The sequence below is a fragment of the Eleutherodactylus coqui genome, chromosome 2, assembly GCF_035609145.1.
Source record: "Eleutherodactylus coqui strain aEleCoq1 chromosome 2, aEleCoq1.hap1, whole genome shotgun sequence".
NCBI classification, from domain to species: Eukaryota; Metazoa; Chordata; class Amphibia; order Anura; family Eleutherodactylidae; genus Eleutherodactylus; species Eleutherodactylus coqui.
In genome coordinates, this window is record NC_089838.1 from 277,656,118 (window position 1) to 277,683,600 (window position 27,483).

The 27,483-nt window shown below is 44.9% G+C and overlaps 1 protein-coding gene across 1 annotated transcript in view; it reads right to left on the reverse strand.

Annotated features, from left to right (window-relative positions):
• CDS2 (CDP-diacylglycerol synthase 2) overlaps positions 1–27,483 on the reverse strand; it is a 65,343-nt gene that overhangs the window by 31,582 nt on the left and 6,278 nt on the right. Inside the window, exon 2 of the mRNA XM_066593058.1 lies at positions 2,891–3,033. Coding sequence (XP_066449155.1) covers positions 2,891–3,033 — 143 coding nt within the window. The remainder of the gene's footprint in view (positions 1–2,890; positions 3,034–27,483) is intronic.

Genomic DNA, 27,483 nt, shown 5'->3' on the forward strand with positions numbered 1-27,483 from the left:
AGAAATAAGGAGAGGAGCATGCAAGGTCTTCAGTTACCAGTCATGAATAGTCATGAGCCCATTGGCTGGACGCACTACGGTACCACCATGGCAGCTCGTTCTGATAACGCGGTATTGGGTGACTGCTCTTGGGTCGCTCGGTCATGTGATCTCATTAAACATGGCTGCTCTAAGAGGCATCTGGTGACAAAGTAAAGCTTTTCTTACATTTCAATAGCAGATTTCTTTAGATTAAACCAATATCAATGTCTGTAAAAGACTCAGATAGCAGCGCCAGCTATAAGAAATGCACAATGATATTAAATCCAGTTCTGGTTCGGAGCTCATTTTCACAGTTCATTAAAGGAGATTCTGTTGGGTATCTGAAATGTATTTTTTTTAACCCAATTAAGGAAAGTAAAGCCATATTAGCCAAAGTGGAAAGTGACTACTAAGAGAATCTGAGCGAACACTATACAGGCGGCTCATTTCATTGAGAACTAGGTAAAAGCGTCACTGCCCCCTGCATGAAAATTCAACATTTGCCACCAGGTTACCCCTTCGCTAGCAAACCAATGCAGAACACATCTGGAGGATAATAGCTAGACAGATTGGCAGTGCAACAACTGCCTCCGATCCTGCACAAAGCTACTTAACCCGGGTACTTAGATATTAGCAGGGCTGCCTTCACAATCTTTGCACCAGGTGAAGAAAGAGTCGAGTAACAACTCAATGGTTTTCTAAGAATGGTATGGAAAGGCTTAACTGGCCTTAAAGGGTATTCTGTAGGATAAAGTTATGACCCACCTCTACAGGATAGGGAATAACTAGATGATCGGTGAGGTCCAACCACTGATCGCCAGAGTGGGGGTCTAGTGTTCCCTTGAGAGACTGGAAGATATACATAAACAGCAGGGCGAATGCTTTTCCATGACCTCATTCATTTCAATGGAAGCGCCAAACATAGCCAAGTTTAAGCACTTGTCATTCTCCAGCGCCCCCATAGAAATGAATTCGGCAGTGACAAAGCACACACCACCACTTGATTCATTTTTCAGGGGGACCAATCAGGCGATCGGTGGGTATCCCAGCTATTGGTCCCCTACCCAGTTAATTATTGACTATCCAATGGATAAGGAATAATGCAATCTTGCAGGAATACCCCAGTATAGAGGGCCTGTGAGCTTTCCTGACTTGTCTGTTTTAGTAAATACCTGTATTCCCCAAAGAACAAAAATTCTGGAGCATAGTCTCTTAGAACTCTACATTTTGCCATTCTTGTTATTTCTCCAGGAAATGTATGCATAAGTTAAAAAGAACCATTTCCTTCCCAAAGCGGTGTGTCCCCACAGTCTGATACTGTAAGCACTTCTTGGACAATATCAGAGTGAGCAGGAACATCCCCCCCCCCCCCCCAACTGGTGACACCCAGTTGTCAATTCATAATTTTTCTTCGTAGGAACACCAGAAGAACGGCACAGCATAGAGTTACAAGAAACTATCTTTTCTCTTTAGGGAAAGCACCTCGACTGTGAGTGAGGAGACTCAAAAGGACATTCATGCTCCTCGGGGTAATATGCAAATAAGGAAGATGGAATAATACCTCCACAGTGGTACCCCTGTCCCAGGCCTCTCACTAGCAAAGCGAGACTCCTACTATACACTGATGAAGGGCAAATAACCTGAAACAGCTGTCTGTACATGAAGTCTGGCTTTGCTTTTAATTCCCAGTCATTGTTACAAGGCTTGTATAAAGAGTCTAACTTTGGCTTGAAGGAATGCTGCCTTCCATTAGGTGGCACTGTGAAGTATTATTCCATCTCCCTTATTTGCAGAGTTACAAGAAAACATGCTCCAGAATTATTTTATGGAAACAAAAGTTAAAAAAGGACCCGTCACCTCTCCTGATGCGTCTGCTTTAGTAAATGAAGTACTGACTGCAACATACCAGGCTTCAATGGGATAAATCGGGCCAATTACAATATCAGTACCCGAATGCTAGAACAGGATTTCCCACACTTGCAATAGAGGCTGTTACAGCAGACTACGGCATGGCAAATAGGTCTTTAGTAGTGTTGCTTGTTGTGATAAAATCAGGCCGATTTTTGCTAAATCGGATCAAATCAAATCAACCCAATTCAATTTTTTGCAAAAAAAAAAAATCCCCCACTGAAATATTGTCTTTTTTTTGATCAGAAATGACAGGTGTGTTAACCTTGATGGGGATTTGAACCTGGGACATCACTGCTGAAAAGCAGCCATGCTAACCGCTAGGGTGGCCGTTATCACCTCCGCTATTAATCAAGGAGACCAAATTAGAGAACCCGATCTTTACTCGAATTGATTTTAAACTGAAGAGTCGGGGAGAGCAAGCAGAAATCGGGAAGAGCAAGCAGAAATCGGGAAGAGCAAGCAGAAATCGGGAAGAGCAAGCAGAAATCGGGAAGAGCAAGCAGAAATCGGGAAGAGCAAGCAGAATCGGGAAGAGCAAGCAGAATCGGGAGTCCGGATTCACAATTAGTTTTTGAAATCGGGTCCCTAGTCGGTTAACACTAGTCTTTAGTGAAGAGTCTGGGAAAGCTGGGTTTCGTTGCTTCAAGTTGAAATAAAGCGCTTACCTAAAGCACACATATTGTACAGCCACCTGAGGGGATTGGGGATTTCTAGCAGGCTGCAGTATTCTAGATTTTGGTGGTTGCAGCAATTCATTAGTGGTGCTGCCAGCTGAGGATTGTCTGTAATCTGCTTACAGTGCAGTCAGTCAATGAACACAAGTCAACAGCTCTGATGTTCTCATCACAATGAGCATTTAACTCCTGCATAGCAAACATAATGGTAGCAAATGAGCTTTTACTAGAAGGCACATCAGTGGGTTACGGTCTCTTTAGCGCATTATAAAAAAAGATGTGACCTGGAAGAAAGACTTGACAAGGCGCGGTTGAGGACTTCTGGGGTGTCATCAGTCGGGGTGCCTTGCTGTGTACCGCCAGTATCTGTTTTGCTGTCACTGTCTGACGCAGTTTCCCCATCAAGTTTAACTTCAGGTTCAACCTCCTAGAAGAAAGCATAATATTTACAACATGTTAAATGGCCAACGGTTTTTTTTCGAAGAAGGTGTAATATAAATGTGATAACCAGAAAAATGCAAATCACTTTATGTACCCAAAAAGACATGTTATCTAAAATGACATTTTGTGCTGAAAAAAATCGCTCTTTAGTGCTGGCCACTAGGGGGCTCTACCTTCCTTCTAAACTACTTCCACTGCCTGTTGTCATGTGAAGTCAGTCTCTAGTAACAGAGACACCAATACAGATAACAGGAAGTGGAGGAGGGTGTTGTCTCATGTTGCCCATAGTTGTCTATGGAGACGAGGGAAAGAGAGACACTTGGATGTGGCTATTGCAGCTAATCGCAAGTAATTTACTGTCTCACATCAACTGAAATGACATCTACACTGCTCATGCAGGGCTGTATAAGATTCAGTGCATGTTATTTGCAAGTGAACAAAATTTTCTTGATGTGTAATCACAACCCATGTTCAGAATAAACGTATTTCATTTAATCTCCAGTCATAATTATAATTATACTAATAAATTAATGTAACACATTTTTGAGGCCGGAAATGCGTGTTTGAAATGGATGACATGATGGAATAACATTGGATGTGGATATGAATATGAATGGGATATGATAAAACTGGAGATTAAATTAAATGCATTTATTCTGAATATGGTCTGATTAAATGTGAATACAATTTAGTTAATTTGCAAACAAGAGTGCGGTGGATCTTCTTCATGGCATCTGATGACTGCAACAAATCTGGGGCAATTACATCCTAATTAGAGATGAGCGAGCATATTCGCTAAGGGCAATTACTCGATCGAGTATTGCGCTTAGCGAGTACCTGCCCGCTCGGAAGACAAGATTCAGCTGCCGGCGGCGGGCGGGGAGCGGCGGGGGAGAACGGCGAGGAACGGAGGGGAGATCTCTCTCTCCCTCTCTCCCCCCCCCCCCTGCTCACTGCCGCAACTCACCGGTCCCCCGTGCCAGCAGCCGAACCTTTTCTTCCGAGCGGGCAGGTACTCGCTAAGGACAATGCTCGATCGAGTAATTGCCCTTAGCGAGTATGCTCACTCATCTCTAATTCTAATCAATCAGGACATTTAAATGTCAGAACATTGGCATTTAAGGAGTTAACAGTAGCGTTACGATTGCGGCTGCTGTGGGCAGGTGGCGTTTGTCAAAGACAGAAGATACACAAGGTGCATGGAGCAGGCTCGGCTTCTGGGTTTGCAGCATATGCCCTAACTGCACAAGCCATATGCAATTAGGACATGTGATGCACCATGGGACTGGAATCAAATTGTTACTTATTTTTTTTTTTTTACCAAAAAAGCATAGAAGTTACTTGTTGCAAGGATTGGTTACCAAATTAGATTACGTGCGCCGTGGGTCATCTGATGATCCCCGAATAACCCTAGCAGTGGGATGAATATAAAAAGGAAATGGCCATCTTGCACTACTACCTTACAATAAAAAATGCTAAAAGAGCGCTTCAGGAGAAAAATGTTCTTTTCAGGTCACGATCAGTAGGAAGCTCCCATGTTTTCTACTGGACACCAACCAGCTCTTCAGACTGAAGCAAGGGGTACAGAATGCCAAAGGAACTAACACAAAGCCGAAAGGGTGAAAATGTGGGTCACATGGTCATTGTAAGACTCAGATGACTACTAGAAGTTTCTTCCCTTCAGGCAATCTACTAGTGATCAGCAGACCACCTCCCAAATATCGTGCTCCACCAAATATTAGCAGTCTAATGTATGTACAGAAAGAGTAACGTGGTTCTGCATTACGTGATGTAAAATACTTGGGTCATTAAAGATGAAGATATTATAGCAATGATACCTTTACCAGCTGGCTAGAAAACAACAAAATTATTTGCAAGCTATGGGAGCACAGACTCCCCTCAGGCAGGAGAACACATCAATGAAGGAAAAGAAAAAAAAACTTTTAAAGGTGTTGTACCAGAATGGAAAGTGATCCCAGGGGGATTAAGTTGCTGATCAGTAAGGGGTGGGGGTCTCACAGATATGGAGGACAGGACTCCTGTGTCCCGCTCTCCAGTCACTGTGGTGGTCGCTTCTTCCACAAGGAAGGTGGTCACTTTGGCACTGACCAAACATGTGCAGCCAGTGCTCCGTTTATTTTAATGGGGCTGATGGAAATAGCTGAGCGGCACCTGCTCGGCTATCTTGGCAGTCCCTTTGAAATGAAAGGAGATCTAGTCTCCTCCTCACTGTGGGGTGTGCCGTAACCGCCCCAGTGAGGAGGATGGGCGACAGGGGTCCCGCGACAGCGCCCGGGGTCCCGCGCCAGCACCAGCGAAAGCAACTTGTTATTCTTGAACAACCCCGTTAAGGCCGCATTCACACCCAAGTCAGTACTTCCATTTGTGTGTTCCATCTGTGTAACAGAAATAAAGCAGTACCGGATCTGTCATTTGATGGACACCAGCGGCAACCGAAATTCTGGATGGTGTTCATCATTGTGCCTTGTATTTTACCAGAAAACAAAATAGCACACCATGCTGCACTACTTTCACCACCATATTGGACCAGGTTTGCAGCTGAGTCTTCTAGCAGTTTCCCGCACAGATGTGATCACAGCTTACAAGACATTGTACAAGAGGCGATACATGATAAAAACAGACCAGAGCAATTATGTTACAAATGGAAGGGCAAAGGAGGTAATGACTTAAAGGGGATGTCCGGTTCCCTGGCAACTTCCCTTTAATAGGCATATCTGTATTAAAAATGACAAACAAGAACATTACTTATGGCTCCTCTGTCACCAGTATCCAATGCGGCACTTCCACTGTTTATTTAGATAGTGTCCGTCAGAGGAAGTCAGGTGACCGCTGTAGCCACTCAGAGGCTGCAGTGTCACCTCTCACTCTCCTGCATCAGTGCTCACATCCTGGTGGCCATACCACCAGGAGTTTGGGAATGTGATGGCGCAGCTTCGGATTGGCTGCAGCAGTCACCTGACTTCCTCTGATGTCCACTGTCAAAACAAACACTGGGACCACAGCGGGAGTACAGCAGCGGAGGGGAGGTAAGTAATGTTTTGTTATTTGATTACAGATAGGCCTATTAAAAGGAAGTTGTTGAGTAACTGGATAACCTCTTTAAGGTCCTGTTAAGTGGGCTGATTTCGGGACACAAATAATCCTCCACACACTTGTTCACCCAAGAACCAGGCTGGGTAAAAAGGACCAACAATCATCCAGCGAATAAACGCTCTGTCATCGGCTGATTATTCAGTTTACCCAAGCCTAAAAATGTTCGCCGATCGGTGGTACACCACGCAATGTGAAGAGTGAGATTCACAGGGGAACAAACGAACATATGAATGGGGCCAGCCTGTAGGACTCCGAAAGACTGACATAACAAAATAAAAGCTCACACAAGCACCACAGCCCATTTAATCAGCTAATCGATGGGGGTCCTAAACGACAGGCCCCCACCAAATATTTATAGCCTATCCCGAGTACAGGCCATCAATTTCTAAAGGCCTTTTTTTTGAGCAGCATAGATACAACTAAACATTCTTTTCACAAATTTTTGGTAACATAAAGCTCAATTTACATAATAGGCCACTTTCTGATGACACATTATCTTTAAGGATTAAGATGGTTATATTCTACAATCATACGTCTCACTGACATTACTATTTGGAGGCAAACTGTAAAAAAACTGCAGAAATGCCTTTTAGAGAGCCCCACTTTATTTATTTATTTATTTTAAGTAAAATCAGTACAAAATAGGGATTCTAAGCTTTTTTGCAATGTGTTTAATTCGCCTATTCTGTACACTTTTATAGAAAATGACCCTATTGAGCTATGCATCTAAAAAGCTATCTTCGGCTAACTGCATAGCTGAGCAGGGAGCTCCTGCCTGCACTGTTATCTCTAGAGCAGGCACAGTGGCTTACATAGAAGAGTGTAATAATCAATGTCTGCCTTAGTGTTATAAGTCTCCTGACATCTTTTTTTATAAGGCTCCTGCCTCTGAAGAAGCCATACTGCTAAAGACAACATCTCTTCACACCTGCCTGTTCGCTGATGGACATAACAGAATGGTCATAAATGGCTGCACATCCAAGTGGAAGAATGTGTCAAGTGAGTACCACAAGGCTCTGTTCAAGGCCCAGTGTTGTTCGACATTTTTGCCACAGGAGGTGGCAGGTTCTCCTTCAACTGAAATCTTGAAACAGAGGCTGGACAGACATGTAAAATGTACAAAACAGACTTACTTAAACACATTGAAAAAATTCATAGAATCACTTGGGCCGCCTGCAGACGGCCGGGTCGGATCCGGCTGCGAGAATTCTCACAGCGGGACCCGACCCAAGTGCCTGCAGAGAGCAGTGCGGGCACTCACCTCTCCCGCGGCCCGGGCTCTTTCATGTGCACAGAAATAGGGCATACCGCAGTTTGTTTGCCGCGTGAGCTTTTGCACGGCCAAACCGCGGGCGTCTGCATAGGATTGCGTTTGTTAACGCAATCCTATGCAGGCTTTCAGTGGCAGCAATCCTGTGGGAAATCCCGTCGCGGAATTTCCGCCCGTCTGCAGGCGGCCTTACTCTTTTTTGTTTTTTTTTTTCCTAAAAAATATACAGAGTAAAGCACAGCTACTCTTAAGACCCTTTTACACGCAAAGACAGCTGAAAGATTGAAATATTCAGCTATTTGCATAAAGTGTTTAAGGCTTTAATGGCCATTAACACTTTATCATCTTCATTTGCATGTAAAAGGACCTCTATGAGTTGTTTGCTGAGCCCAACCTGTGTTTAAACACACTCCCAGTTGTGTAAACAGCTGCTGGGACATTCTTTAAGTATAAGCATACTGCGGGGAGAACATCCTGTAGTCTATTAAAAGATGAGCAAAATACATTCAAATGGAAAGTATTTGCTCAGTGTTTCAGCTACTGAATGAAGAATTTTAAGCAACCAAAATCCACCGTTCAGACGAAAAGTGCACGATGCCCACATTTACATGCAACAATTATCCCTCATTTAAAGGCCATTTGGACAAATTTTGAGAGATAATTGTTGCATGTAAAAGGGCCTTTAGTTCCCTGGTGGTTTACTAGTTGTGTGAGCTATTTAGAACATGTCAGTGAGTGTACAAAGATGTTGTTTATACCTTGCATACAATACATAGGAACAATGCAGTAATCAGACGGTCAGTACTAGGTTGCACACACATTATACTTTGATTCCTAGTTTATATGAGAGTCTGAAGTATTGGTTTCCAGGGGAAAATAACTGACAACCCTATCCCTGAAGTCAGTCCTCTCCCCTGAATTCTATTAATCCACTTGATCAGACTTCTCAATGCCGGATCTCTGCAGCATCCTACAAGTCACAGATCTACAGTGTTTCCCCCAAAATAAGACCCTGTCTTATATAAATTTTTGCCCCAAAAGAGGTACTAGTTCTTATTATACTTGCCTAGCAGGCTGGGTCCACATCCTTTTTGCTGCTCTCCATAGCTCCAATGTGCTTCCCACAGTCCTCAGCCGCTCATGATTGGTTCTTCAACCGCTGCTCAGCCAATCAATGCATCGCTGGATGAACCAATGCGATGGCTGTGACTGGTTCATCCAGCACTGCATTGATTGGTTATTTGACTGCTGCTCAGCCAATCACAGCCATCACTCCCTAAGGCTGCATTCCCACGAACGTATATCGGCTTGGTTTTCACGCCGAGCCGATGTACGTCGTCCTCATGTGCGGGGGGGGAGGATGGAAGAGCAAGGAGCAGGAACTGAGCTCCCACCCCCTCTCTGCCTCCTCTCCGCCCCTCTGCACTATTTGCAATGAAAGGAGGCGGGACGGGGGTGGGGCTAAGTTCAGAGAATTAGCCCTGCCCCGTTCCGCCTCTCCCCATTGCAAATAGTGCAGAGGGGCGGAGAGGAGGCAGAGAGGGGGCGGGAGCTCAGTTCCTGCTCCTGGCTCTTCCATCCTCCCCCCTCTGCAGATGAGGACCACGTATATCGGCTCGTCGTGAAAACCGAGCCGATATACGTTCGTGGGAATACAGCCTAAAGGTGGGATTTATGAATCCTGTAACCAGGAAGTGATGATGGACTGCGAGAACCATGCCGAACCACATTAAACCTCTAGAGAGCAGCGGGAGGGACCTGGACCAAGCCTGCTAGCTAATTTATTTTTTTAGGTAGTGTAACTAGGGCTTATTTTTAGGGTAGGTCTAATATTTCAAGCCTCCCTTAAAAGCCGGGAAACAGGGAATCACTAACATACTTATCGATGTAGGAAGGGGTTGACGAACCTCAAAGATGATTTCTTTCCAACTGTAATGGCCACTTTACAGCATCCATGAGAATTACCACCAAGCTGTCCCATATCACTTTAGGGCAGTAGCGATCCTGTGCTGCGGCTTTCAGGATGACAGAGTGTTTCCCATTGTTTTCACTGGGAAACCTCACACGCCTTGCAATGCCCTGCCAGCGCCAATGAAAACAATGGGCGAGGCATTCTGACGGAACGCACAGAGATAAAACAAGCCATGATTTTTGTTTCATGCCGCGGTAAATTAAAAAAAAAAACAAAAAAAAAAACTCCTTTTTTGTATGCCGCCATTCATATTTATGCTTCTCGTGATGTACAATTCTCGCACGATTTTCTCGGCCTCATGCCCATGGGCGGGTTTCATTAGGCATACTTTTATTATCCAGATAGCCATAAATAATAAAAAAAAATTAAAATCAGCATTAATTATATATTATCCATTATTTATTTGTATCGATTTGTTTGATTAATCTATAATGCATAAATAGTGCATAATTATCCATCGATTAATAAGTTATTAACAATGCATTAATTATTTGATATTAATCATTTTAACATGTCTATATGCAGAAATATAATGTATTATTGAACAGACTTATAGTAATCAAGTGTATATGACCTAATCCAAGGCGATTTTAATTGAATACATTGAAATTTTTTTTTTTTAAGCCATACCTATGACTTGTGCTCTGAAAAGTAGGGAGTGTCCATATATGTATAAAACAGTAGCAGAATGATACACATAGGCATAAATGGGAGAGCAACATATCCTCCCTGGATAGAAGGAGTACAGGCGGTTTATGTTGAATTGTAACGCACGTAGCGCATTAACCCTTTGTGCACCAGGTCACCAAATCTACTTTATTTTGTTCTACTATTAAACATTCGTTGATTCATAGGGCGGTGGTCCGGAAAACAAATCGCAGGATGCTCCATTTTTCTGCAAATCCTGCAAGGATGCCTTCCATTAAAGTCGATGGAAGCCGTCTGATCCGTGGCACACCCGCAGCTGACACTGCAGAAGTGCTGCGAATCCCGCGGGATAGCAGGAGATTTGAGAAAAGAAACAAAACACTGTACTGCACATGTCCGATGGCATGCCGTGAGGACCATGCGAACCTGGAAGTGGAGGGATTCGTGTGGACACTGGGGATCCTGCTGCCGGGAAAGTATAGGTAAATGGGGCTCACCGGCCGCGGGCAGGGCTGGATTCCCACACGGAATCCGACCCGCCCATGGACAATCCTCACCTTACCCCAATCAAATAAATGGGAAAGTTGCAAAATTTCAGCAAGCTTACCCCAACAGCAGAAAATCTGCACCAAAATTTGCGTCAACACCACAACAAAAAATTGCGGGTTTTGATACAGATCCACAGCAGATATCACCCGGCCAAATAAAGAAGTTAAATCTGCTGTGGATTTGTATCAAAAACAGCATCAAAATCCGCACTAATGGCGGTTTTGGGTGCAGATTTTCAGCTAGGTGTGAACGTCTCCTTCTAGAACTTCCTCTAGGCCACAGGATGAGCAGCACTATATGTCCCCAGGAAGCAGAGTGCTGCCGCACCTGGAATACTGGCCAGATGACATAAGAGCGGGTGTTCTCAGCAGTAAGCAATCCTGGATCATTAACGGCAAGCTTCGGGGCCTCGGGGAATAACTGGGTAATGACACAGCCATTTCTTTGCATCTACAAACATTAACCTGACAGAAGAGCATGCCGTGCTTCTCAACTGATGAGCGGTCAGCATTCTAGCAGACGACCATTAGTAGACGATGCCTTATATAACCGAGGGAAAGATATTCTACTAGGGCGAGGGAAGTGTATATCCTATCAGCATCACACAAGCGCTACACAATGGCACTACTACACTAATTGGCAATTGTAAGTTCAGCCTAGCAATTACCAGGAAGCCATGAGCGCCAGCGGCCGCCACTAGTGCTCCAGTAATAGCGCCATAACCGCTGCAGCCAATTACCAGCCTAATATGGTTGATAACTGGCATCAGAAAAGCACAATCAACTTCACAGTATATGTAATTAGAAGTCTTTAAGGGGGTTTTCTTATCTTAAAGTGATAGCCGACCCCGACAATGAAGGGAGCACAACACTGGTTTATAGTAGCTTTCCCTTAAGTGTTACCCTACAAGCCCGTGCTGGGAACCCTAGTGCACCCCTATTGACAGGTTCCCTTTAAGAGGACTCTCCTCTGACATGTCTGTTTTGGTAAATACTGGTATTCCCCATAAAACAATGGGGAAAACTCTTCATAGATCCGTGTGCTGTTCCTGTTATTCCTCTTGAAAATGTATGACTAAATTGCCAGCTATGTAATACCATCCTCCGCCAATGGGACTGACTGTCAGCTCGGATTGGTCACTATCAGTTTGTGGCACGACACCCTATTAAAAGGAGAGAAAAAAATGTCAAGACAAGGCTATCAATTTACTCACATTTGCAGGAGGAGCAACAGAGGAACATTACAACAGAGTTTTGTTTTTAACGTTCCAGCATTATTATTTTGTGAGGAATGATGGTAGAACACAAGTCAAGAGAGTCAACGAGGCTCTGTCTTACATTGTAGATACTTCGGCATTGTACAGCTCTTGATGGGCTGGAAATTTAGGGTGCGCCCTTCTGAATCTGCACCACTGCTCTCTAACAAGCCTTGAGATTGGTACAAGGCGGCAGAAAAGTGCTTTCCACCTTTACTAAAAGCATCAGCAATTAGTGGATTACATGGTGTCAACAGGAAGCAAGGATTTCATGAAAGTGACACAACAAAAGTCCCCAATGACTCCACCGCCCGCACTAAGTTAATAAGACTTTGAATGTTCAAACAGCATCCATGGTGGAAAAATGTTGTAAATTAGGCTTTAAAGAGGATATATCCCCTACACAAACTCTTAGGCACAGCGTGGTTAACGTGTCATACCCAAAGACTGCGGCCTAGAAGCAAAAAGCGGGAGGGGGGGGGGGGGGGGATGTCCCGAACTGTACTGCTTGTGTAGGCGAAATACATAGCCTCACAGAGAAAATGCCATAGCATGAAGAAATGCTCGAAATAAGATGAAATTCAAAACATTAAGTTCCGAACAATTGATTTTAATGTCAAACAATTACATGTCTCCTGCTGCCCAACAAACAGGATGATCCGTAAGTAGTTGGGCAGCCATGTTGGCCGATACAGTGGTTAACAAGACGTGGCATGGAATCAATGAGTGCTTGAATACTGTCCTCGAGTAGGGTTGACCTTCTGGTATTGGCTGTAGCCCACAGTCCATCACTATTACTGGGCTGCGGAAGAGTGCTAACTCAACGTCCAACCGTGTCCCACCGATTCTAGGGGATATCTGGGAATCGTGCTGGCCAAGGAATCCCCCGGACATTCTGCAATGTAGACTCGCCATTTGCTGTGTGGGGCCGCATGATATCCTCCTGGAAAATAGCAATGGGTACAGCCTGAAGATATGGTAGTGTGATGGGTTGCAACACCTCATCAAAAGGCACAAGGATCAGCCCTACTGCCACATCGCTCCCCAGGCCATTGCTCGGCAATTATCATTGCCAAGACAGAATCATCGTTGAACACCACACTGTGCCACTTGTCACAGCAGATACATCTCTGAGCGGCACCACTGCAAGCGCTCATACGATAGTAAGGAGTGAAGTGCAAACTTCGCAACAGATGACTTGACAGCATGACAGCTGCAAAAAATGGCCAAATGCAAATAAAAATAGACAACGAGACCGTAGAATGCGTGAAGTCTTCATCTTCCTTGGCTCTAAAACTGACCAGGCTGGAGAATCTATGCCAGAGATAACACGTAGGATAGCATTGGGGAAAAGCGCGATGTTAAACATGGACAAAATCTGGAACAGTAGGGATATCGGTATATCAACTGAACACAGGATAGTACAAACCACCGTTTTCCCCATAGCTATTTATGGATGTGAAAGCTGGACTGCGAGGGAAGCTTATAGGAGGAGGATTGGTGCGTTTGAGCTGTGGTGCTGGCGAAAGCTGCTGCATATGCCCTGGACAGTGAGAGTAACAAACAGAGAAGTCCTGAATCACATAAGACCTGATCTATCACTGGAGGGGAAGATGACCGGGCTCAGACTCATGGGAGGACAAGATGACCGGACTTAGGCTCACGGATTTTGGCCATATAATGCAAGCAGAGTCGCTAGAAAAATCTATAATGCTTGGACAGATCAGTGGCAAAAGAAGACCCGGCCGCCAAAGAACACAATGGCTGATACTGCTAGAGCTGATACTGGAATGGATATCACACAACTGAAAGAAAAAAAACGGAGGGAGCTCGCCTTGAGGGTCGCGAACGACTAAACGGCTAACAACAACATCCTCCCATACTCTACAGAATGCCGCCTGCTGTGGATGCCGGATGTGTTGATCTGCGCACTTCATCTCAGAGCTCCAGTTTCACTACAGCGATGCACATTTTTTTCGTGCCATCCTGTTGGGTTTCTGCCAGACTAGACTCAAAGACCAACCGGCTTTATGTAGTCCTATGAAGAAACTTGTAGTATACTCATCCGCTTCATGAAATGAGACTTTGAGGCATCTTTACTCAATCTCTGTGCAGACAACACATCATAAAGCAGTTTCCATAGATGTGACGTTTCTAAAGTAAGCTTCACAGACTGTTCCTGCCCTTGTAGCCCGTTCACAGATCACGCGATTGGTCCAAAACTGCATCAATTTGGAACCCTGAAAAATCACATAATGCTGTGACAAAACCTTCATAGCATTGCCTCTGTGATGGAGGCTATTAGACTATGTTCACACCCGTGTTAGGGGATTCTGTTATCCGGCTCCATTAGAGGAGCAAGAAAGGGGAATCCCCCCCGGCTGAACGGATCCGCTTTATGATAAAAGTGAACAGTATAGAATGGACCCCCTTGACTGTAATTGGGTCCGATCAGTTTCCATTTACCTGTCTGGCATTTTAAAAAAAAGTCTTAAGGCCTATTTACACTGGACGATTATCCCTAAAACTTCGCTCATCGGCGATCGTTTTAGCGATAATCGTAAATGTACATCCTGGCTGCGGGGTACTTAATGCAACAAAACGTACAGTTACGTCCTGTCACTGATAGCTGGCCTCCCTCTGCAACAGCGGGGGTGCATTCGGACAACGATCCCTGCTGTTAACCCCTTTCCTGCTACAGTCTATGTAGATCGCAGCATGTAAAGGGTTCACAGAGGGAGTGTGCTCCCTCTGTGATGTCATCGGACTCTTGCGATGTAATTGCGAAGAGCCTGACGGGTTATGTCGAAATCTGCTGGCCTTTTTTTTCACAGATTGTCACGTGAGCTCATTTCTAACCAGCTCAGATCTACTTGGGGTTATGTATTCATTTTCTAGTCAATTTTTCAGTTTGTGTGATGCTTTAACATCAGCAACTGTTGTGGGGCAGACCGGCACTTCTGTCACAGTTACTGCCGATTATCACACAGGTATAATAGAGGAGATCACAGCTCATTCTCCTGTCTGCAGCTTATTTAGGTAAATACAGAAGGCAATAATAATTACACTGTTCCCCCTGCAGACAAAAATGGTATAGCCTCTAGCTAATGTTGGGCTGATGCATCACGAGATTGAGATTTTTCTTACTTTCAATCAGCCTGACGATGGTGCTTGACAGGGGGCTGCAGTGAAGGGAAGTGAGCAGAATACATAGAGGGGACCTCTAGAGTGCGACAGTCAATCAGGTCAAGGGGGAGGGGGTGGGGCAGATATGGAAAAATGTGTTTTCGCTGGAGTGGTCCTTTAACAAAGTGCTAATTTGCCATAGCTAATTCATCAGTCATTAAAAGCACATTATCTCAGCGCTACTTTCTTCTTAGATCTCTGCAAACAGCGGTTGAATAAAAAAAAAAAAAAAAACAGCACGGCTCTGCAGTCTGCCGTTCTTGACAAGCCGCTGAACAGATAACCCTGTCCTCCATCTCACAATGTACATCTGACGGAGATTAGAAGTTAATCAGATTTCAGAAAATCATGTGTATGACAAAGAGCAAGAGAACAGCGCTGAAATAAAAGGGTCCATCCTCCAGAATCTCTCTTTAGAAAGATCGACTAGTCCGCTTGTCAACTCTTGCTGAGCCTCATTCATCAAGTAAAATGTGCCAGAACAGTAGCGCAACGTGCGGTACACAAGTGGCTCAGGCGACCTGCAACATTATGGAGTAGCACCTTTATTTTTCCCACTGGTAACAGGGAATAAGGCGATAGTCATCCCATCGACAGCCAACGACTGGAGACCCGGTGAGAAGCGACCATCGGCCTGTGTAAACAGACAGCCGGATGAGATCTCTAGCCCACTTCATCTTCATTCGCTGAACACTAGAGATGAGCGAGCGTACTCGGAAAAGCAGTACTCGCTCGAGTAATTTGCTTTATCCGAGTATCGCTGTGCTCGGGTCTGAAGATTCGGGTGCCGGCACGGAGCGGGGAGCTGCAGGGGAGAGCGGGGAGGAACGGAGGTAAGATCTTTCTCTCCCTCTCTCCCGCCCGCTCTCCCCTGCTCCCCGCTGCGACTCACCTGTCAGCCGCAGCGGCACCCGAATCTTCAGACCCGAGCACAGCGATACTCGGATAAAGCACATTACTCGAGCGAGTAGTGCTTTTTCGAGTACGCTCGCTCATCTCTACTGAACACCTAGAACTCCTGTCATTCAATGCGATGGCTGTGATTGGTTTATTGATGAACCAATCAGAGCCAGCGCTTCCGGGAGGCGGGATTTTTGAAACCCCTGACCACAAAGCAAGTGGCTGAAGACTAGAAACAAGTGCCGAAGCTGCGGAGCGGCCAGCTCCTGTTAAGTGATGTATTGTGTTTTGTTTTTTTAATGCAGCTAGGGTTTATTTTAGAGCTCAAACACTAGGACTTCCTACTGTAAAAGGTACATCACACCACACGAAAACTGCGTTTTTTAATGATGTAACACATAGGAAGGCTCCATAGGAAACATGGGCTACAAAACATCGCAAATCACAGCTGTATAGAGCTAGGCATGATTTTTTTTCTCGCAATGTAGTAGCAAACAAAACATTGCTAATGTGAAGGAACCCATTGGGGAGCGTGGGCTTCACATACATGCGGTTTGTTGCCCGCGAGAAAATAGTGTGACTTTGTTGCCCGTGTGAAAGCGGTCTAAAGGTTTTACCTCACAAAAATGCAGCAGATACTGGCAGTGCAATCAGCCGGCTACAAATGGCCTTCATTACACACTAGGTGCGTTGCACGCCGCTATAAGTGCAGGGATTGGTTATTGAAAATTGGGCTTTCAAAGTCATTTCCTTCTTCTACATAATAACTGATGTTACTGCTCCATTTTGCAGTGGTCCCAAATCATTCGTTCGTCAAAAATTTGATTACGCCTTTATTTTAACTCAGTCGTATATGAAATGAGAGCTGCGCTGTGATTGGTTGCTATTGACAAAAAATAAATAAATAAAATCACAAGGGAAGTCAGTAAGTTTTTGATTTTTCATTCCGCCAGTACTCGTTGCCTCATGTTGAAGAACGCTCATGCAAAATGTTACTCAAAAATCGGACCAGAAATGTGTATTTGTATGACACAAATGAACTGATTTAGCGTTTTATACATAAGATGAGCAATACAGATGATTGGGCTGCGCCTTACTGGTCCATAGGGATGGGGGGTCCCTAGCGGGAGACCCTTCTAAGAGATCCATACAACCCAAAAGAGCCTTTATGAGACAATCTCTAGCCAGAAGATGCAGCCGTCCTCGTGTGGATAAGTTAGGATGTCACAAATGGTGCTAAAATACAACTCATTTGTCTCCATAGAAAAATCAATAATCTAGTAATGGACAGACCTGCGAAGCAGAAGGGCGCATCTGCTGTCACCGCTCTCCATTACATCCCTTGTTCCTATGCTAATAGCTGGGAGTACAACACACAGATCACGTGTCAGATACACTCCAGGTCAAAGAACAACCCCCTTCCCTAGAAGAAGCTGAATGAAACTATACATGTGATTGGAATGTTGATATAAGTAAGGCTGGGCTCATTCGGGCAGACTTAAATTGCGGATTCCGCGATCAGCCTCCGCACGGACGACATGCAGGCATTGAAAGGCATGAACTTTCGCCGGTTTGCTCAGACATTCGAGTAGGAATTGCAGATTCCGCGAACGGAAGAAAATCACAGCATGCTCCATTTTAGCGCTCACACACATTGCGTATGAGCGAAGGAACCGCTCGCTACTTCGTAGATTCAAAAAGCCGGAGTGTCGGCTGGAGAGGGCAGACAGATCTTACTTCCGTGCGGATGATACACTGTGCATGCACGTACATTCGCGCAGAAAACCACTAGCATCTGCGATCTTCCGCTACCATTCACGATTACGTTCCGAGAATGATTGCAGGTCTGCCGCTACAGAAATCTACTTGTGGAATCCGACCTGTTGGTGTGAAGCCGGCCTTAGTGATTACGATAACAGAGCAAAAGCATAATTTATTGTGCAAAACAGAAAATGTGAAGGGAGTACACTGTAGTACCACCTCTAGCTTAGATACAAGATTGGATACGGGCAGGCATGGCGGCTCTAGTACCCTGTTGTACCACCTCTATATCTTGGCTACAAGATGCGATATGGGCAGGCATGGCGGCTCTAGTACCTAGTTGTACCACCTCTAGCTTGGATACACGATGCGATATGGGCAGGCATGGAGGCTCTAGTACTCTGTTGTACCGCCTCTAGCTTGGATACAAGATGTGATACGGGTGGGCATGGAGGCTCTAGTACCTTGTTGTACTGCCTCTAGCTTGGCTACAAGATGTGATATGGGTGGGCATGGAGGCTCTAGTACCCTGTTGTACCACCTCTATATCTTGGCTACAAGATGCGATATGGGCAGGCATGGCGGCTCTAGTACCTAGTTGTACCACCTCTAGCTTGGATACAAGATGCGATATGGGCAGGCATGGCGGCTCTAGTACCTAGTTGTACCACCTCTAGCTTGGATACAAGATGCGATATGGGCAGGCATGGCGGCTCTAATACCTTGTTGTACCACCTCTAGCTTGGATACACGATGCGATATGGGCAGGCATGGAGGCTCTAGTACTCTGTTGTACCGCCTCTAGCTTGGATACAAGATGTGATACGGGTGGGCATGGAGGCTCTAGTACCCTGTTGTACCACCTCTAGCTTGGATACAAGATGCGATGCGGGTGGCCATGGATGCTCTAGTGCCCTATTGTACTGCCTTTAGTTTGGAAACAAGATGCGATACGGGTGGGAATGGATGCTCTAGCACCCTGTTGTACCGCCTCTAGCTTGGATACAAGATGTGATACAGGTGGGCATGGAGGCTCTAGCACCCTGTTGTACTGCCTCTAGCTTGGCTACAAGATGTGATATAGGCGGGCATGGATACATACAGGTTACATATGGTATCTTTCGGCATATCGCTCCACATTAACTGAGTCTATAGATCGTGCAAACTCATAGGCTGTCGAAGTTGGTGTCCCAGATGGTCCCATGCATGTTCTATTTGTGGTAAATCTGGCCTGGCAGACCACAGAAGTGCAGCAATGCTGTGGGGGCTCCTGTGACCCCCTTGTGTGTGCGGCCAAGCATTATCCTGCTGGATGCCTCTTGGAAGCCGCCAAGGAACATGTGGCTGCAGGATGTCCTGAACATATCGCTGAGCTGTCGCTGTCCCTCGTACCACTACTAGCGGTATTTGACTGTCATATGTGATGGTTCCACCAGACAATCACACCAGCAGGGGGCAGTGTGCCACTCCACAGCAAAGGCAGGATAGAGGCACTCGCTCCTAGATCTCCAGAGATGAACACGGCCGTCGTTGCTGCCCAAACTAAACCTAGATTCATTGCTGAAGACAACCTAGTTTCACTTCATTGCTGACCAATTTCGTCATTCACAAGACCACTGCAAACGGAGGCAACTGTGGGTGTCAAATGCAGTATATGTAATGGGCGCTGTGAGATCAAATGTCCTTCAGCCAAGAGCCTGGAAAGGTTTCTGACAGACACAGAGGTGTAACGATGGTCCCACCTGTCTCTGGATGGGGGACAACAAAACAGCTGGAGCCACTCATACAATCCTCTCTCCTGGTGGTCCTTTGAGGGTGTCTTTAGCCCGGTCGCCTTATGTGCGAGCCCTCACACGCATCCACTGGTCCAAAAACTTCCTAATGGTCTCATTAGAATGACTCAGGTGGCGTCAATTCGTCAATACAAGCATCCATAACGCTATTCCAATGTATTTCAATAATGCACCCTCTCAAACTATTAACTGGGGTAAAATCGTAGTGTCTAGTGGTCAACAAGTTGTACACAAGGGCAAAAAGTGGTCCACTGCACACCAGAAGCCTCTGAGAGCCTTTTTATAGGCCAAGGCTGGTACCACTCTTAGGGCCTCAGGTGGCAAGACTGTTCATCAAATCACGCCATAACTAATTATTTGCATATCTGCCCGAGATGTAACTGTATGCCGAATTTTGCATTAAATCGACAACTCCTAGGAGTGAAATTTTTAAAAATTTATGTTTACAAAAAGTATACTAAAATTGGCCATAAACATTAGCTGAACATCTTTTCAACCTGTTCATTTCAGAAGGACCTGCCAAGTCGAAATTGCCTGCCCTTTTCCCAATGGCAGATAGCAGGTAAAAGAAGAGTTGTGCATGTTGGATTTCAACATCTGACCCTTTAATCTTAAAAAGCAATGGCTGTGGTGTTCTGTAGGCAGCATGTTATACAATAATAAGCCCTACCCTGATTTTTAGGAAGGGGGAGAGGTGGTTTTAAATAAGCCCTCTCCTGAAAATAAGCTCTAGCTACACTACAAGGAGAAAAAGACAATACTCACCTCGCAGCCGGCATTCGGGTCCCTTACGCTGGTCTCTGTCGCTGCTGAACGCTTCCGTGTCCTCTGGCACGCCGACAGAGCAGTTCTTCCTGATAGCGGGGCTTGAATACCCCGCCTCCAGCATTGAATGGCTGTGACTGGTTAATCAAGCACCTGCTCACATTGGCTGACGCGGTGCTCAATTAACCAGTCAGAGCATTAGCTTGCTGGAGGTGGGGTATTCAAGCCCTGCTTCCAGGAAGAAATGCTCTGTCAGTGTTCAGGAGGACAGAAAAGCCTGTAGCAGTGAAGACGCCCCGAAAGACGTCCCTAAAATAAGACACTGTGCCTCTTTTAAGGCAAAAAAATTATATAAGAGTGTCTTATTTTCAGAGAAACATGGCAGAGTAGGAGCAGCTGAGCAAATGGATATATATTTTATGGGAAAAGATTGAGTATAACTTTTTAATATTAATTCTTACTCATTCTGAGCTAAGGAGTCCAATGGGTGGTCCCATAAGTGATAACAGCCTTCTTGTCTACATGTACATAAAGAAATAGCTGCCAATAGCCAAGTAGGACCGCCCACTTGACTACTAAGCCTAGTATGAGCTAGAGTTACACTGAATCTTTTCCAATAAAGCTATATACATCATTCTACTCAGCCCCTGTTCTATAGCAAGCAGTTGTCAGCTTGAACTATATGTAAAGCATGGTGGCTCAGTGGTTAGCACGGTTCCTTTGAAATGCTGGGGTCAAATCCAGCTAAGGACAACATTTGCATAGAGTTTGTACGTTCCCCCTGTGTTTGAGTGGGTTTCCTACCATACGCCAAAAACATTCTAATAGGTCAATTTAATAATTGTGAGCCCCAATGGGACAGAATCCATAATATCAAGTGATTTAAAGTGCTGTGGAATATTTATGTACCAGATAAAGGTTATATATTCAATGTAAAGGATCCCTAAAAGGAAAATAAGCAGCTACAAGAGGCGTTTGGCAGTGGTTTATTCCCCTATTTCCATTCAAAACACAAGAACACTCAGTTGTGCGCCAAGCATGCTTGTGTGTATGGGGGGCTGTCGACCAATGGCATAACTATAGAGGATGCAGGGGATGCGGTTGCGCCCAGGCCCAGGAGCCTTAGGGGGCCCATAAGGCCTCTCTTCTTCATATAAGGAGCCCAGTACTATGAATAAAGCATTATAGTTGGGGGCCCTGTTACAGGTTTTGCAATATGGCCCAGGAGCTTTAAGACATACCTCTGCGTTAAAGTGTTAAGAGAAGTTGGGGGGCCCCCCAAGATAAACTTTTGCACCGGGGTCCATGGAGCCTTTAGCTACTCCCCTGCCGTCGACCCAATCAGCATTCATTGGAGTTGTATTGTCACCTTAACACACACCCAACACATCGCAATGTTTTATGGGGTTCTCTTGGCATAGGTAACTGAAGCTCCTCTTTTACACCGACTCACGTATTGGAGATTTACCAATGCACCCCTTTCCCATGCAAATTAAGCCATGGTCACAGAGATCAATGCACTAACAGGGCCTTGTTCTGCATCTATGCTTCTAGTCACTGACTAGGGACACAGGTCACTGTATATCCAATCCTCCACAACTCCATGTCACACCTGATTCTACTACCCCAAGTAAAGCCCCCTGAACTCTCCCCTCCCTACAGACTGCTTAGGACTTCTGCTCACTGTCAGCGCAGGACTTGGCCATGTTTATACTGAATGCGGCATCCTCCTCCCACTATGTTACATAAACTCAAAGAACCATTTAGGGAAAATGGTTAAAAATAAATGTAATCATCCGCAGAATAGGCTGCGGGCTTAGCCCAGGAACACGGGGAATGAGACAATAAGTGACCAGTGTGACCGCTGTGTCAGGAAGGCACATCAGACAGCAGAGTGCATGCTTGCAGAAATATTGCTAACCCTATGCCAGAAGCTTTGTCCTGTCAAATCCAGACAATGTAGAGTGGAAAGGCTTCAGCTATACGTCCTTGCTCAGCTGTACGCACATGCAATGGCTTGGAAGAATCAGCCAGCATCTAACATAGAGGCTCTGCTAGGTGACAGCTAGATGTTACAGGTTAGGTGACAGAAGCCCATTGATCATACAGCCTCTAATCTGGTAAAGGAAAGGTTACTGACATATACTGCTGTCAACCCGGCTTACTATTTCCATCCCGTATGCAAAGGGGAAATGCAAAACGCAGATCAGTGGAAAGTGGATTTGCAAACTGTATAGAGAATTCATGAATCTGCATAACAGGAAAGCAAACCATATATAACTCATGTACTCGAGTGTACAGAGGCCTGAGGTATAAAGTAGACGCCATTCATTAATATACAGTTACCATTCCCCATCCATGGACAAGATATATATATATATATATATATATATATATACACACACACACACCATATATACTCGAGTATAAGCCTAGTTTTTCAGCACATTTTTTAATGCTGAAAAAGCCCCCCTCGGCTTATACTGGAGTGAGGTTAAAAAACAACAAAAAACGCAATACTCACCTCCCAGCCGGCGTCTTTGTCCCTGGCGTGATGGTCTCCCCGGCAGTGCAGCAAGCTGCTTGAGAATTCTCCCTGCTGTCATCTCCATGCTCAGCTTGGAATTCCCCTGCCATCAGCGCTGTGTAGGTAAGCGCTGTGATTGGATTGAACACCAGCCAATCACAGCCGGTGCTCGATCATTCACAGCTATTCAGTAGATGACATCACTGAATAGCTGTGATTGGTTTATTGAGTGCCGGCTGTGATAGGCTGGCACTCGATCCAATCACAGCGCTTACTTACACAGCGCTGACGGCGGGGGAATTCAAAGCAGAGCAGGGAGATGACATCGGGGAGAATTCTCAAGCAGCTTGCCACACCACCGGGGAGAGCATCGCGCTGGGGACACAGACACAGACTGGGAGGTGAGTATTGTGGGTTTTTTCTTTACCTAGTATATACTAGAATATAGCCAGACTTATACTCGAGTTTTACCAGTTTTTTGTGGTAAAACATATTGACTCTGCTTATACTCGGGTCGGTTAATACATGAGTGTATATACACACACACACACACAAGAAACGGAGGGTTAGCTTAGGTTCCTTCTACTGGGCAGATGGTAGGGACGTTCATTCCCAATCATAACCCAATGTAAACATGGGAGCCAACAAATTGTTTGTAGGCAGCACATCCCTCTATGGATGTGCTGCAACTATACTACAAACTGTACAGGGAGGAACGAGAACATTCTTCATCGTACAGTTTGCATGGCTACTTAAGATCAATGCATTTAAGTGGAAGTTCTACATGCACCAATTAACATGCTATTTCATCAATTAACACTAATTAAAGGCGTTTTCTAGGGAAAATACCATTAACGACCTATTCTTGGGATAGATCATTAATAGTTGATTGGTTGGGGTTTGCAGCCGCGCACCCCAACCAATCAGTTGATTGGACGCTTGCTGACAGCGTCACAAATACACAGGGGTCGGAACGGAAGCCGTTGCTCCTATGCCTGTGTAGTGGTCAGTGCTCGTAACGGCAGGCGCAGCTCTCATTGAAATCAATCCAGTTTTTTGGGTTTTTTTTTTAAAGCAGACTATCAATATGCATGAAAAAGAAAAAAAAGAAAAAAAAGTACTGTGTACAGCCCCATAGACTATAATGGGTCGTGTTAGGTCTGTGACCTAACACGAATAGCACACGGAGCCAAATATACTGGAGTCCTGAGGACTTTAGGGCCCTCATACATGGGCCAAAACATCGATCAGATTCCCGCATCTGAAGAGAATCTCGATTATCGTTCAGTCTGAATGCATGTACCTACTGAATGGCAAATGATACGTCGCTGCCCTACCGTTCAGTTTCTGCATGCATACAAACTGACCGATGATCGGCCCATTGTCATCCAGTCAATCGCTGCCATAGTGGACTCATCATGGATACAATGGACTCATAACTAGGAGTCCTCTGTATTCTTCCAGCACTCCTATTGGCCGAGTGGCACAAATATTTTTGGACTGTTTTGACTATTGCGCTAGTAGATCAGACCCGTAGCTTAAATATACTACCCTCACATAAGGCAGCATATTACATGGTGACAATGCGAGTTATGTCCCTTTTATACAAGCAGATTCTTGTTTGGATGAAGTTTGGAGGAAGTTGCGTCACCGCTAACTCGTTCGCGCTGCTGTTTTAGACAGGCAGATCATCATTGAGAATCTTGACTGCTTCACATTCTACGTGAAACACTGAGCGGGGAGGGTTTAAACGTAAAGAGAAGAGAACGAGCGGTTGATGATTTTTACTGAAAGTGCACGATTCTCCTTAGCTCGCGTTTAGACGTACCGAGAATTATTCGCTTTCGTTTCTTTCAGTGACAATCATTACGTATAAAAGCGCCGTTAGGGTCCTTGTAAGGTGGATTTACACAAAGATGATCACTCAAAAGATGGCTTGTGAGCGATCATTTTGCATAAACTAATACTTGATACCAATGCCTATTAGTACCAATTAGTAGCATGCAAGCCACCAGGAGCTGTATTCAGGGAACAGACCACCCGCTGTTCCCTGATTACATTCCCTTTGTTCTGCTGCTTGCAGTCCTCCTTATCAGCTCTTCTGTCGGAAGATGGATTTTATGCCAAACTGAAATTAATCGTTTAGCAGAAAAGTGAAAGATGGGCACATTTACACGCAACAATTATCGCTCAAAAAAATGGCATTTGAGTGAATTTTTGGTGATAATTGTGTCTAAATGGGCCTTTATACTGAGCATTTTTCGGCTCCCATAAAAGAGGCGATAAGCCAATGAACAAGTACTGCCTCATTCGTCTGCCAACGGTTTGTACTTTTAGACGACCCGATAATCAGGCAAAAGAACATTGTTGCCCGATTATCAAGGCCCTAAATAAAAGAATAGCTGTTATAAAGTACTCAATCATGTACTCCAAACCTCTTGTTTTCTGCTCCTCTAATCTGCCACTTCCTGCCGCCGTGCTACATGCATCACGATACAATCAAAAAGGAATGAAATGTTCTTCTACAAAATCAATTACAAAGCCAATTCATCTGCAACATCAAAGAAACCACACAAAGTGAAGGGAAAAAGGGGGAAGCGGCACATGACGACGTACAACACAATGTGCCAGCAGCAAAGCCATCCTAACATCAAGTCATAAAGCGCCTGGCCGACCGCTCTCTTACATCACGCTAAGCAAGTCTCCCGATAATTCTTGGACATACTGCTGTTATACAACAGCCGGTGGAGCGAATCCTGCCACCGTACAGTGCAGCCAATAGGAAGCAGCACTGCACACATTCGGTGGACATCCTGAGTGGGAACCAAAAGAACAGTAGAGGGCGCCATAGAAAGTCTGTAAAATTTACGTTTTGATATGTAAAAGGTGTATTCCCGTCTCAGGACTCCTATTAATGTTTAAAAAAAAATTTAAAATAAATAAAAAATCACCCATAAGATGTATATTTCCAAAATGCCCCATTCTGCAAATATGGATTCCTGCGCCCTCTTGTTGTTTACTGCACATTGTTTGCCAGGGGAACCAGCCACCTCTGCTATGGAGAAGAGGCAGTCAGCAACTGCGCACTTCTTATTCTTCCTTTCATCTAAATGTGGCGGCCAAGATCTCAGGAACACATGTGCAGTAGGTCCCCGGCTGGTCACCGCTAAAGGTACTATAACACAGGTCAAATAGCCATCCCAGTGCCTATTGCTCCTTATTTTAATATAGAAGACATAGTCTGTCTGACAATGGAGGTAGAGCGGGCCGGAAATCTCTTCTGGCAGCCCGCTTCCACTTACAGTAAACAGGAGTCATTCACAGAATGTGCAATTCCTGTTTACACTGAGCACAAAGTGGCTCAGTAGTCGTTCTGTATCAGGTGCGCTGAAATTGAATGACCAGTAACAGAACGACTTCTCACTCAGTGCCCTGTCGGAGGCCATGTGTACATGGCTTGACACAAAGCCATAACGGCTTGTTTGTATCATTATTTGGGCGACTATCAGCTCGCATACCTGAAAGCTGGGCTTTGCCATTTCTTTCCATAGGTAGTGCAAACAGACCCTCATTGACCACTGAGGATTTAATATGTTATAAGCCTGATCTCTCCAATCAATGTGGGGGACTCAGATGAGATGCTCGATGGATATAAAAGCAATGTAGGTAGGTCTATTACAACAGTGGAACAGTCTTCATCCTTGTAACACCATAGGTCAATGCAACCTTCTCGTTATCTAGTTTACATATGTAACATCACACCCAATGTTCTTACCCCTAGCCACAGGACAGACCTAAGGCATACCTGGCTTTTCAGCATAAGCTGTCATGTGTGTACATGAGGAGTACTACTCTTTCTGTACATTATATAACTTATATATTTCATTTTCCCTCTGCAGGGTGTATATGCGATTCTTCATCCTCTAAGGACTGGTGGGGGGAGACTTTGCTATGCTGTGTTATATAGACTGTACACAGAGAACTGCAGAGATTCTGTTACACACACACAATCATCATATAGATGCGTAGAAACAGCAGCAGATATCTCAGCATTAGCTCCAGTACTCACGTTAACATGTTTCTCTCTCCCGAGCATATGTGTATTTATGTGTGCATTTTTGCGTGAGCAAGTGCGGTTTTCACTGTATTTCGTCTGCGCAAAAGAAAAGCAACAGTGAAATTGCCAATTAGTGTAATGAGTTCCACATGAGTTGCAAATGCGCAGGAAATTAGAATGTGCTGCATATTTTTTTTGTGTGACCAAAATGCACACGCAAAATCTGAACCATTAACATCAATGAGCTCTATTCTCTGCATATTGCGTGCGCAAATTTTTTGTAGACAAATACTCTCGTGTGTATTCGGCCCCTGGGATGTGTTAATCATTGCTCTTCTTTTCACACCTGGTATCAGACCTGCACAACAGTTTCGGAAAATATCTGGCAGGTATCACTGGTGGAAACATAGCATCAAGTCTCCATTTATTTCAATGGGACCCCTCAGGCAAGTGTTTAAGCGCACGATAAATTGAAGGCTGCATGTTCTAATTTTTGGCACTGTTGTGTGTTTTTCACGCACTACATCGCCCACTGAAATGAATGTGGTGCGTGAAGAATGGAGTAAAAACGCTGAACAGCGCAATGCGTTTTACTGCATTCTTGACACAAGTCACTGCACTTAGTACACCTTTAAAAGC